This window comes from Mytilus californianus, unplaced genomic scaffold, assembly GCF_021869535.1.
Source record: "Mytilus californianus isolate M0D057914Y unplaced genomic scaffold, xbMytCali1.0.p SCAF_9, whole genome shotgun sequence".
NCBI lineage: Eukaryota > Metazoa > Mollusca > Bivalvia > Mytilida > Mytilidae > Mytilus > Mytilus californianus.
In genome coordinates this window covers 40,682,358-40,697,038 of record NW_026262745.1, presented here as the reverse complement: position 1 = coordinate 40,697,038, position 14,681 = coordinate 40,682,358, and the positions used below count along the sequence as shown (strand labels likewise).

The window sequence follows — 14,681 nt, the reverse complement described above, 5'->3', positions numbered from 1 at the left end:
GTTGAAAAAACATTATGGAATATCTTTGTTACAAATGACCATATATATATGTTCACAATCCCGTCTTTTTTCCATGATTGAAACAGGTTAACATCATTGAGTGCGACTTGTCACCTAATTTGGCACATACCTTGACTTAGCTTTCATTAGTAAAGATATCAACAAGTTATTATTTTATTCATTTCAAATAAGAACAATTGTTTCTGTTTTCAAAGTATCATCCTCTATATCGGTAGTTTCTACCGTGATATTTACCGCCATGACCACTGTGCTGTAAATATAAATTCATGTATATTTTAAGTCAGTTGTGTTGTATTTCTGTGATGTATGTTTAAACAGTTTTTGGATGTTGTATTCAAAGTATTGTCATATAAACCAATTATGTTTGCTTGGGTTGTTCACCCAATTGTGTCTATATAACTATAAACAACTGGCTTCGCTAGCTATAAAGCCAGGTTTGACCAACCATAAATATTTGTTGGTCCTGTTAACAGGAAATTATCTTTAAAACTCGTCATTTTCAACTTACCATATTTACCCCTAAGATTCATGTTGATATGGAATGCTATGGAACCTTACGCAATTCGATTGGATAAATTCAATATTGATTGACCTTTACTGGTTTACTTGTCGAAGTTTGTCATGGGTGTCATATGTCAGAACTGGAAATGTTATTAGATACCAATAATTTTTAATAACGACAGGGATGGAAATTCTAGGTTAGAGTTAATCAAGAAATAACCAGTGAGTAAATGACGTCAAAAACGGTTGATCTGCCTATTTGTTAACATAAACATGTCAATTTGAAAATTTAAAGGTAGTATTTTTCTTCTTCACAAAATTTAGTCAGACACTATGCTAATTTCATATAGTATCAGCACCTTTTTGTTTTTTTTGTTTTTATCATGAGTTTAAGAACGTTATGCTGATGCAGAAACAGATACATTTATACATTCAGGTTTATTGTTGTATTATTTGGTGTCTATTATATATTGCTATTGTATTCACGTAGATTGTAGATATTTGTGTGTAGCTATTCCAAAACATTTATTATATTCGAAGCATTAAAGGGCTGACAAACATTAAACACACTTGAATAACGTGTGACAGATATATTTATGCCTTTTGTCGCTGGATTGCTTTCATATTCAAGGGTATTATTCATAGTATTGAAATCCTCACATTAACAGATGAGAAAGTTGTTATTGACAAAAGTTATTCTTTTCATATTAACTACGATAAAGAAAGAATAACATATTTTATAATTATATTTAAAAACCATTCATTGACTACAAATTCATGTAATTTAAATCAAAGTATAATAAGCATATGTATCCCGTATAATGAAAAGAAAACAGTTTTCCTAAATCCTAGAATAGATAAGAATAGTTTCCACTTACCCTTCCACCAGAATGTCCTCCACTAGAATGACTTCCTTTATACCCTTTATATCCTTTCCTATATTTTCCAGAGGCAGCTGTAATTACCATTATATTGAATAAATGAAAGATGGATCACACCATGGCTACAGGAAGGATAAAAGCATAACACATACAGCTTAATTCTAAGCAAAGCCCCACCAATGCGACTCGATGAAACATTTGTCGATGCAATGTTCTTGACAAGTGGAGACTAGATATGTACAATTTTTAATGATAAATGAAAATTTAAAAAGATGAAATGACAATACAAATCGAGACAATTTGAAGCCCGGTATTCAATACCATTGTTGCTGCTTTTGTCTACTTACCAACTGGCAGTGTAACTGTTGCTACCATCAACAAAGCAACAAGGACTATGATTCTGAATAACTTCATGTCTGTCTGTAAAGCCTGTCTTTAAACACTTTACTGTGACGATTATATTGAGGCTGACGATGAGTATGATTCAGGACTAGTTTATATATCCAGTGTGATAGAAGCAGCTGGTTGGTACATATAAGTTATTACAGGAACTTGATATTGTTTTAACATGTTTAACAACGTGTGTTTAAAATGTCAAAACCCATAGCAATGAAAATTCTGCAATATACATTGTGCCAGTATTTGCATAAAACATTGCTTAAGTTGTATGAAGACGTTATACTTAACTTACGGCGTGTTTTAAATTAATCAATTAATCTGTTTATATATAGAAATTGTGTTACTAGGACTATTACACTTTTCAATGATTTTTATTTATTTCTAATTTAATTTATTTATTTCATTAATTTTAATTTAAACAACGGCTATCATATTACGTTGGCAAACTTTTTTCAAGTAGACACCATGAGGATGATAGCAACAATATATTGTGTTAATTAGCTAAATCGTTCCAGAGAAAATATGTTAAGAAATTCTTTTGAATTATCATGTTGATAAGGAAACCTTAAATCTCATATTGTGTCCATATTGTACAAGTGGCGGGATTGGACAATTTTTTCAAACAAATTTATCTTAAGGTGGATCATTGGTATATATTTCCTCAGATAGAATTTTGTTATACTTTGCCAGAATGTGGATTTTTTGCTTTTTTCAAAAATATACAAAGAAATCAATGAGATAGAATTTTGAAATAAAATATCAGAAGATAGGTTTTAAAATATGCTTTAGGAAAATAAAAAGAAAAAATGGAGTCACCGACCTTCTTTTCTTGCTACAAGTAAGAATTGAAAATTTCTCTATCATTCCTTCATTAAAAAATTTCAATTTGAGTTATTTCCACTTAAATGACTAAGTTGACAATTTCATTTGAACAGACACAAATATTTGATATTTGATAAATAAGTCTGTATAATGCAATAAATCATTTATTTTTCTTTATTCCAATAAACAGTCTAACCCATTAATTGCCAATATGTCTCAAAATTTGCAGATTTAAGCAAAGAACTAGACCTATTGTGAACTGGTATTGTACAATACCAAGATGGCGGTATATAGTTAATCTACCTCAAGACTATCTCACTAATACGTTAATGAAATGAAATTAGATATTTTTTATATTCTAAACGAAATTTGAAAACTTTTTTTTCAGATGATTTTTTTTTAACTAGCAGTAGTAGAAGCAACATTAGTTGGTCAACAGTGATATCGGTGTACGTGATAACATCTACAGTATTGGTTCAATAAATTTTAAATAGTTCACAGTTGTATGCATTTGCTTCCTTGTTTTTGTTTCGTTTCATGTTGCTCAATATTTGGTTTCCTCTGCAGTACTATTTTACAGTAGTTTCCATGTTTTGCTCATGGGAAGTACATATCAAATTAAACGTCGCATTCGGTGATTTCACAATAGAGAAACATGTGGTTACGATAATTTAATCAAAATGTGTACATCTGTGATATATAGTTTCAATGACGGTCAGCCAAGTCGTGAGTGCGTCTGTAAATTTTTCGAAGAGCTAACTTCACTTTAACTACCTGCAACTCTTTGTTTAACATTTTCATTGTAAGCAGCAATGCACTGTCAATTTTTGAATTGTGTCCTTGAACGTGGCAACCGCTTATGAAATTTTGATATTGAGTATTAATTTAGTATTTTTTCTATACCCAACTGAAACATAGCTTGTCTGAATTAGGTATATGAACATGTATCAGTCGTATTTCTATTTAAGAATATACAAATAGCGCAAAATAATACAAGCATGCAAAATGTAGAGTGATACAATGTACTAAAACCAAGGGACAATCACAAACTATTCGTTGAAAACAGACAATCACACTATTACCAAAAGAAAAAAAGGAAGAACACCCAGGTAACAGTTCTCAAAGAATTGCAAACAACACAAGTTATTGTCCCGCAAGAAAAACACGAAATATCTGGATGACATTTTGTGCTCTGAAATCATAAAATGTTCTGCAATAATAGAAGTTGTTAGTGAGGAGTAAAAATGCGGTAATAAGTCGCATTCAGGATTATAACAAACTAGAATTAGAGTATTAGGTTATAGATCATGCAGTAGATCATATCTGTTGTTATCTGTTATACAATTATTCTATAGAGGTTACCCAAAATCATGATGGCATCTATAAAACAATTATGAAATTAATGTAATTTTATCATAAAGAACTTGAAAAACTAATTCAAATATTTTGAATCTGAAGTCGTGTCTACCGTTGGCGCTTTAATTTTATATATTAATGTGAAAACACAGATACAAATTCTTATAGGTTGGTTAACGTATTCGTATAATTTCAAACAAAATTATGTAAATCATTTTATTACATAAAGGATTATTCATTAAGGACACAACCTGACATTGATAAAAATAAGGTAAGTCTTAGTTAATGTTGTGTGTATATAGTAATCTTCTGTCGTAGCCTCCGTGCACTTCTACAGTTGCTTATATCAATATTGTGTAGCAATGAGTACAGATTTTTTCTGTCAAAGTGAAGTGTGCACTTTAAAGCACGCCTTGTAGACAAATACGAAGATATTCAATTTTCATACTCCGTGTTGCTCTTTTGACTGTGGCTTTAGTTTATATACCAGTTGATAATAACGTAAAATTATATAAAACCTCGTAAAATGACATTTAAATATTTCAAAAATTTCTATTGTTAAAATATTAAGATATGATATGCTTGCCAATTAGACATAGTGCAGTTTTCTAGAGTGGAGGAAGATACCAAAGGGATAAATAACCCATAAATTGAAGACAAACTGACAATACCATTGTAAAAAACACAGAAAATCCAAGACTGAGAAACACGAACCGCGGGTGTCCTGATGGATAAGCAGGGACCTTATTCACAAGGCATCCGTAAAGTTACCGCACCCGTAAACGTTGCGGAACGGTTGCGGAATTGTAATTTTTGTATTCACAAAAGCTGCGGAATTTCGCATCCGTAACCGTTGCGGAATATTCCGGAAAAACCTGAGAATATTTACGGGACGTCATAACTATCCGTAAACGTTGCGGAATAGGGCACTTGTGTAAATTTTAACAACTTTTACTTTTACTCCAGTCTATTTCTTTGCAATCATTGTTATGAAAGTGGAAAGTTATGAGATGCTCTAAAAATTCCGTATTAGGGAAGCCCATTTAGGACCTCACAAAAATATAATTCGAATTTTATTTCACGAATTAAATTCGTTATAATGAATTGTAGAATTCTATATCACAGATTAATTAGTTATCATGAATTTATGGAATTAGTTATAACAGTTTTTGTAATTCGTTATCACAATATTTTGTAATTCGTTATTACGATTTTAATCCGTAATCATGAATTACAGAAATTGTGATAACGAAACTAATTTCGGAAATTCGTGATTTCGAATTCAAGTATATAATTTTGGGAGATCCTAAATGGGCTTCCGTAAAAAGTTAAATAGAATTATCATTTAGTAAAAGCGTGATGGTTATTTAAGCGATAGTATTCAGCAAACAAGCTTAGTTGCAAATACATTTTGAACCCGTTTTTTTAAGTTCCTGGACAATCATTTCTTTTTGGTCTTAATAAAAAAAAACTATAATTATTCTATCATATAGATCCTACAGATACCAACAATTTTTTGTTCAAATTAAATGTTGCTTTTTGTATCAATTATTTTTAAAGGAATACAAATTATATTTTTCACTTCCCTTCTGAAACAAATGATGTTTTTCTCAAGATATTAAGTTGCAGGAACACTATTAGAACGCTTAATCTGTGGCTCTAAATTATCTCTCAAATTGTCAATATTTTACAGATAAGTCTCTTTTGAAATATTCTCCAAGTTCTATGCGTTCTGTCACGGGATATTCTTTTTCTTCGTAGTGTGTTATTATATAAATAACGCATAGCTGTGAGGGTGATAGAGCAGATGGCTACCACGAGAAAACATTGTCAACCGAGTTATTACAAAAACAACAAAAGTGAAGCCTGAGAACGAAACGTAGAACTTGAACATTGTCTTTTAAACGATTGATGTGAATTCAATTCATTGTCATTTAAATTATAATTTTTTGATAGGTCTGCACGAGAGAGTGACATTAAAAAATTGTCTCCCGCTGAGCCATGGGTTATAAGAGAGAAGACGTTATTAAAGTCAAAATATATTTTATTGGCGAAGTAAGATCATGGCTTCTGTCGGTTACCAACCCATATAAGGGTCTTTGGGCAACCGTAAATTAGATGCAAATTCAAAATGCAAATCAAATCATTAAGATAAAATAGATAAATAAAATTCAAAATTCAAATTAAAACTAAAATGAAATGAAATTTTGAAATAATGGGGTGCTGAATTGAACCCTGGCAACAGATGTCCAAAATCCACATGAGAAACTACGTTTGAGGTGGAAATGTATATGTTTCATTAATGTATTTAGATAACTTAAAGGCATACTGTCGCTTCTCCGACTGACATACATATAGATGGTCCTGCTGATGAATGAAATAATCCTACATATGTATTGTTGAATAACAAATTTTCAGTTTCTGTTTCAGATGCGTAGCTATTTTGACATTTCGGGTGGCTAAAGCAGTTTTCTTTACCCCAATTGTAACACCTCTTTCAACGCCTTTTCTACTCAGGCATCGTAAACCTTTCAATAAATGAACAAATATAATTAAATAATATACATTTTATACTTTCAAATAAATATTAAAATATGTGCAATGTAATTTGGATAACCGAAAAAAAAACCAATCGGTTATAAAGACATTACTACGAAATATAAATGAACATATATATATATATATATATTATATGATTTGAAATAAATATTAATATATATGCAACGCAAAATTATGTGGCTGACCGAAAAACAATCGGTTATATTGACAACACTGTAGCTGCCATTTCAAAAGTTTTATCAACTAATTTCTTTTAACGAAGGTTCAACTTTGAAATATAAATACGATTTACTGCTGTCCTAAACACGCTAAAGGACAATAATTGGTACCATAATTAATTGCATTTGATGGTGTTAATGTCTCACAAGTCAACCCAATTATAAAATATAATATTTAACATACCTGATAATTGAACAGTACCATTATAATCATTATTTAATACCTCAATAAAGATACAAAAATATTAATGTAACTGGAATTAAAAACTATGTGAATCAAACATTTATCATACAATCCAACATAAATAAAAAAAAATCGCTCGTATTAAAGTAACTTTAGTAAAGGATTTTCTATACTATATACAAATCCTTGCTTTAGTAAATTGTCCACTAATGTATAAATTATCAATGTGACCGATTTTAATTAATCAATCAATAATATGTTGCAAATTGAAAAATTAATAAGATAAGTATTTACATTAATTATGCGTACAATAAACTCAACAATCTGACCTTAGATATATTCAGTTACTTCCTAGCAGACCGTGCATTTAGAATATTATGAGGAGTGCTATAGCTGTTACAATTGTTATGCCGTGTAATCGAATTAGGACATGCGCGTTACATTGACCTGTGCATGAACTGTCACAAGTCTTGCCTTCCTCTGATAACGCGATTTAACGGTCAAGCCCTTTAAATCGAAACATAGTAAATTGTCTCCCTCGTATTAACCAATCAAAATCTGGCTTTTTTACGTGAAGTATAATAAAATGTTTTGTTAATTCCGAAAAAAGTAATGTATTTGATATTGAAAGTATTTATAATGCAATTTTCCATATAATTTTATTTCTAAAGGCAATAATGATTTGAAAAAAATATTGATTTTCATTGCTATTATAAACAACTGATATAAATTTCATTAAAATCTGTTAGGATTTGTACGCGTTGAACGCTTCCAAGACCGGACGAACGGACGTCTGTACTTTTTATGTCCCCGCTCCGCAATGTGGTGGGAACACTTAACAGTTGAATGGTATGACGTCATCAAATATGTATGACGTCATATCTAAAATGGCGTTCCTAGTTATGTTCCAACAACAAAATAATAACGCAATGAGAAGGGAGAGTATTTTTCGTGACAGAACTCATCCCTTAAATGTGTATGATGATTTTGAGTTAATAAGAAGGTCCAGAATCCCTAGAGAGGCTATTTTAAATATTGTTGACATTTTGACAGATGATTTAGAGCCAAAGACTATGCGTTCACATAGTGTTTCCGCAAGTCTTTAGGATTTGACTGCCCCTAGATACTATGATACTGGTAATTTCAGCAGGTTGTTGGTGATTTGTTGGTTTAAGTCAACCAGCTATTTCTAGAATTGTTAGCAGAACTTTAAGGGCTTTAGCAGCTAAAGCAGGTGATTTTATAGAGTTCCCATTGTCTCCGCGGGAACAGCTTGCTGTCAAGCAAGGCTTTTCAAGTCAGTTCAATATGCCGAATACGGTTGGGTGTGTCGATGGTACACTGATAGTCATCAAGAGACCTACTGAAAGAGAAGATGAATATGTATGCAGGAAAATGTTCCATGCATTAAAATCTTGTCGTCAAATGGCATGGATGTACTCATGATGCGTACATTTGGAATAACTGTAAATTAATGAATCGTATGGAAAATCAAAACAACATCGGTCATCTTCTAGGAGATTCAACCTATCCTCTTCGTTAATACCTATTGACACCATTGAGAAACCCAGTAACACCAGGTGAAAGACCTTTTAATTCAGCCCATAAAAGAGCAAGGCACAGAGGGAAGATATATTTGGTCGATGCAGATAGATGTGCATACATAAATATGATAAGTTCAAAAGTAAAACAATATGAATTACCAGAGATAACAACTCTACTTCAAAATAATCAATTGATTTATAATAAAGAGAATAACAAAGCATGAATAGACTTACTCTACTAAAAATATCACTACAAACCAGTAAAAGTCTGAAATGGCCTATTTCTGTACTCGACTGTACTGATTTTTACTCGACCAGTCTGAATTGGTCTGAATTTTACTCGACATTACTCGACCCCAGTCTTAACCATACTCGACTGTACTGATTTGTACTTGACCCTTGTCTTTGCCATTGAAAATAGTCTGACATACTGGACCAAATAACCTCTACTTTTTCTAAATTTTAACTGTTAAAATAAATTTCTTTTTAACTGACATGACAACAGCCACAATAAAATAAAGATATATTATAAAAACACATTTTTACATTTTTACATGATTCTCAGATTTATCGAATAGAGATAGTTAAACCAAATTATCTAATTATATTAATTTTAAAGATTTAGAGTTTTGTTAAAATAAGATTTTCTTTTACCTAAAAACCACACCTATACTGAGGGTAATTAAACCTGGTAAACGGACAGAAAGTCACAGGACAAAAAGTCACAAGACATAAAGTCACAAATTTGATAGGACAAAAAGTCACAAATAATTTGTTGACAATTGTTTGAATATATGAGAGAAAGATCTTGAAATATTTAAGGTGCTTCTTGTTTGGCATGTGTTTTTTTTTTTTAAATTAGTTTTCCTAAATTCCTAAATAAAAACTACATAGGTTTCATGGTTACATACAAAAGATGTACAATAGTTATATAATTATCATTTTAATGAGGTAACAACAGCCAACAAAATCACTGAAATTGTTTAACCTTATTTTAGAAATATATCTGTTATTATAATTTGGGATATATTACATGTATATACAATATATATCAACTAGAGGCTCTCAAGAGCCTGTGTCGCTCACCTGTATTTACTGATGCTTTGGAAATCATGTAAAATAAGGTTAAAATCATAATTAATAGTATTAGATATTAGATATTATAATGATATCTAAGATAATAACAAAAAACTGCAAAATTTCTGTAAAATAACTAACTCAAGGGCAGCAACCCAACAACGGATTGTCGGATTTGTCTGAAAATTTCAGGGTAGATAAATCTAAATCTGATGAACATTTTTGATACCTGTCATATTTGCTCTAAATGCTTTAGTTTCAGAGATATAAACCAAAAACTGCATTTGACCCCTATGTTCTATTTTTAACCAAGTCGGCCATGATGGTTGGAAGGCGGGGTCATCGGACAAATTTTTAAACTAGATACCCTAATAATGATTATGGCCAAGTATGGTTAAATTTGTCTCAGTAGTTTCAGAGAAGATTTTTGTAAAAGATTACAAAAATTTACAAAAAATTGTTAAAAATTGACTATAAGGGCAATAACTCCTAAAGGGGTCGACTGACAATTTTGGTCATTCGACTTATTTGTAGATCTTACTTTGCTGAACATTATTGCTGTTTACAGTTTATCTCTATCTATAATAATATTCAAGATAATAACCAAAAACTGCAAAATTTCCTTAAAATTACCAATTCAGGGGCAGCAAACCAACAACAGGTCAGGGCTGATAGATCTTGACCTGATAATCAGTTTTACCCTTGTCAGATTTACTCTAAATGCTTTGGTTTCAGAGATATAAGCCAAAATCTACATTTTACCCCTATGTTCTATTTTTAGCCATGGGGGCCATCTTGGTTGGTTGGCGGGGTCATCGGACACATTTTTTTTAACTAGATACCCTAATGATGATTGTGGCCAAGTTTGGTTAAATTTGGCCCAGTGGTTTCAGAGGAGAAGATTTTTGTAAAAAGCTAACGACAGACGACGACTGACGACGGACGACGGACGCCAAGTGATGAGAAAAGCTCACTTGGACCTTCGGACCAGGTGAGCTAAAAAGGGATAAAAATTAAAAAAATTAATAAAATTGTTCTTCTGATTAGTGGTGAAGTATAAAGTAATACCTCCTGTTTGGGGCAAACTCATGAAAAAGATCACACCTGGTCAGAGAGTATTAAATTTTAAATAACATTCATTCAAAATTGCAACATCCTGTGAAACTTAAATCGCAAGGCCTATTGAATTCACTAGATAAGTAATACACGAGTTTAAGAAAAATAGGGCTTTCTTTTTACCTGTAAAACACACATGTACTGAGGTAATTAAACCTTATTAAAGTACTTCTTGTATGCCATGTCTTTAATTTTGACAAAAATTATTTAAATTTAATTGAAATAACTTTTTACTGTAACTTTGGAACACATTTCCTTTTTTAAAAGTTTATCACAGGATTACTATAGAAGTTCTATTATCATGATTATATTAAATTCTTGGTTTAACAAAACAAAGGTGTCATTTTTAAAATTTATTAAGTTGCTTTTTATGCTATTTTATATATATTTTAATAAAAAAAAATGTTCACTGCATTATTAACTAAACTCAACTGACACCATAAATCTATACAAGGCTTAAGTAAATGGTGAAAATTGTCCAGTAACCATAAAATATATCTGAAACATTCAAAAAATTTTGAATAACATTGAAAATATTAGTCACAATTCAGTTTTGAGATTATTTGATCAGCTTGTTTTATTTTTATTTTTTAAGTGCCAGTCTTTGTAAGAATCAGGCAATTTTGAAAAAAATCAAAACATGTCCGAAAAAAAAACCACCGACCTAACCATTCTATTTTGAAGTTACCCTCATCCTGAGTTAGTTATGGTAGGTCTTTCGTTTCTGCGTGTCTGGTAATTCGAGAAATCTCTAGATAAATTTTGGTTAGAATGATAGCAAATTACGGAGTTAGCTCCCCTTAATTTTTCATTTCTAGTGCATTTCAACCAAATTATATCTTGAATTACCAGAACAGGACAAGGAAACGAATGTTATATTCATGCACCATTATACATTTTGAACAAAAATTAATGTCAACCTGAGTGGGTTTTTATTTGTCATGTTTTCACCACTGCCTGATTCTTAGGCAGATTGGCACTTAAAAAGGTGATATATATGTATGTATATAATTGTTGATGAATATGGTGATGAAGTTATATTATGTTTATTATGAAATTTTGGTTTCAATGCTATATTGAATACATTTTTAATTTCAAATTGTTGTTCAAATTTCTAGCCAGGGGAAAACAGTTCCTAAATTGATGAAATACAATAGATAGATACAAAAAATAGGTCTAGGTTGGTTAAGACTTGGTCGAGTATGGTTCAGACTAGGTCGAGTATGGTTCATACTAGGTCGAGTATGGTTCAGACTAGGTCGAGCATGGTTCAGACTCGTAAAAAATGGTTAAGTACTGGTCGAGTAAGGGTCGAGTACAAGTTCAGATTGTTAAGTATGGTTCAGACTACAGTCGAGTATTATCAAGTAAATTTCAGACCAATTCAGACTGGTCGAGTAAAAATCAGTACAATCGAGTACAGATATAGGCCATTTCAGACTTTTACTGGTTTGTAGTGTATAAAGGCCCTTTTTGTGTAATTTTTAACAGGTTACTAACTTTTTTTTCTTCTTAATTAAAGATTGAGTCAAACAAAACAAGTAACAATAAAAATATGCAATAACGCGTGAGTATCCTATCTTTAGTGTGTTTTGTTTATCATAGTTTATTTTACCCTTTTTTTTGCGTGAACCCCCTAAGGGGTTCATGCCTATATATTGGTGAGTTTTGGTAGCATCTATGGGCCATTTGGATATTCCCGGAATCAAGATTCTCGGAACCTCTCGAAAATTTTCGATCATTTTTACAGGTAGTTATTTATGTCTTTGATACGGTCCTTCTATGCATAGGCTACAACGTGACATTGTATATTTAAACAATCAAAGTTCATTTGTAGATCGGATAAAAAAAACAAAGACTAGGTTGCAGTAAAATAATCAGTTATATTTTATAACCAATTCGCCTTTTGACAAAACATATGTGTTTTTAATAATGCGAATGTTTATCAAATATCAAGTATTATGATAACGCAATTATATAATTTATGCTTTAAGGACGGTCCCTGTACGCGTTGTGTGTGTAGTATTTAATACAGCGTGCTGTTGTGCATTGTGACAATAAACCTGGGAATAGTTTATTAATGTATAATGTCCCAGAATAAACTGATTTTTTCTGAAAGTTTATCACGTGATATTTTGTATTACAATCATAGCCTAGGAAAATGTCGGAAAGCATGAAGAAAATTAACAAAACGATATTTCTGTTATACAGTGGTCGGAAGGCAAAAAAAATAATTAAACAAAGGATTTTGCTGTCAAAAACATTTAATTTCATTAATAGATACTACCAGACCAAGAGAATGTTCATTAAAATTATAAGTTTAAACTGAGATTTAATTTATCCTTAATAGAATATAATCAAAAATATTATACATTTACGAGTATTATGTCCCGCAGGTTTAAACAGTGAATACATTTATGAAAATTACATGCAACATATGAGCACCAATGAGCAGGTATGCATACACATAAGTTAGTATCTAAATTTTAAACGGTAGTGAATGATAAAATATATGCATGGTTTCAATTCACAAGGCCTGATTTTCAATCCTTGCAACATAGTTAATATTTTACAATAATCTTTAAAAATGTAATTACTACGTTAATTATTTTATACTGTTTTAGTATGGATTTATAAGTCTCTGCTTTTATTTTGTATAGCAATATATTCATATGATGGAAAGTAAGACTTAGAGATTGATTTGATAAATAAAATGTTCATACTTGACGTTTGTGTTTATTGATATTACATTCTATTTTTTTTAAAAGATTCATTAACAGGAATGAATGTTAATAATTAAATTTCAATTCTTTTTTTTTTTTTATTAATAGTTCAACCTTATAGCATCTAAATATTTGCAATATGGTACGATTTTGAAAATTGTATGCATTGTGTTGACCAGCTATCCTACACGTCTTGGTTCATTTACATTATATACCACCCTGTTCACACGACACACTATCGGTTTGCGTTCACACAAATTCCGGATTAAATGGCAATGAATCCGAAGTCAAAACACTTCAGGTATGTAGTTTAACATCAAAATTAAGCTATTAGAAACATTAGACTTGAGCCTAGATTAATATTTGTGATGACGCAAATGCGTATTCTTATCCAGAGTATCAATGCGTATGCTTTCTATCTATTATTTCTAGCGCCAAAAAAAAACAGGTCAAAGAATTGATACAACAAATTAGAGCATATTAATTTAGAGAAGATATTCTAAATCTTTTTTTTTTAAATCCGCTTTTGTTTATCTTTTGAAACAAAAAAGTTATGTATATTTGTCCAGAGGATAGATACTTCCAAGAAACTGAAATTTTGAGTAAATGTAAAAAAAAATTCTATCCCATTTATCTCTAAAAGTAGCACATGAAGGTATGTTTTTTATAACATATTTGATTGACTAGATGAAAAATAGCTTGTATGCAAAATTTCGTCAATTATTCACCGTGGGATCGAAACTGTATTGTATGCCCTTAATATGAATTTGTTTGAAAAAATTGTTAACAATCCCGCCACTTGTACAATATGGACACAATATGAGATCTAAGGTTTCCTTATCAACATGATAATTCAAAATTAATTTCTTAACATATTTTTCTCTGGAACGATTTAGCTAATAAACACAAAATATTGTTGCAATCATCCTTAGGGTAACTACTTGAAACATTCATATCGACGTAGTATGATAGCCGTTGTTTAAATTAAAATTAAGGAAATGAATAAATGAAATTAGAAGTAAATAAAAATCCTTGAAAAATGTAAAAGCTCTGGTAACTAAATTTCTATATATAAACAGATTAATTGATTAATTTTAACACACGCCGTAAGTTAAATATAACGTCTTCCTACAACTTAAGCCATGTTATATGCAAATACTGGCACAATGCATATTGCAGAATGTTCATTGCTATGGTTTTAACATTTTAAACAAACGTTGTTAAACATGCTGAAACAATAGAAAGGTCCTGTAATAACTTATATGTACCAACCAGCTGCT

At 30.8% G+C, this 14,681-nt stretch overlaps 1 protein-coding gene across 6 annotated transcripts in view; it reads right to left on the bottom strand.

Moving 5' to 3' along the window:
* The window catches only part of LOC127716592 (uncharacterized), a 233,060-nt gene that overhangs the window by 165,421 nt on the left and 52,958 nt on the right, over positions 1-14,681 (bottom strand). For 3 of the 6 annotated variants that reach the window (XM_052222829.1, XM_052222833.1, XM_052222830.1), the window contains exon 5: positions 179-271. The exons of the other annotated variants lie outside the window; for them this stretch is intronic. In XM_052222829.1, the coding sequence (XP_052078789.1) occupies positions 218-271 (54 nt within the window). In that variant the 3' untranslated portion in view covers positions 179-217. Of the gene's footprint in view, positions 1-178; positions 272-14,681 lie in introns of those variants that run through there. 6 annotated transcript variants of the gene reach the window in all.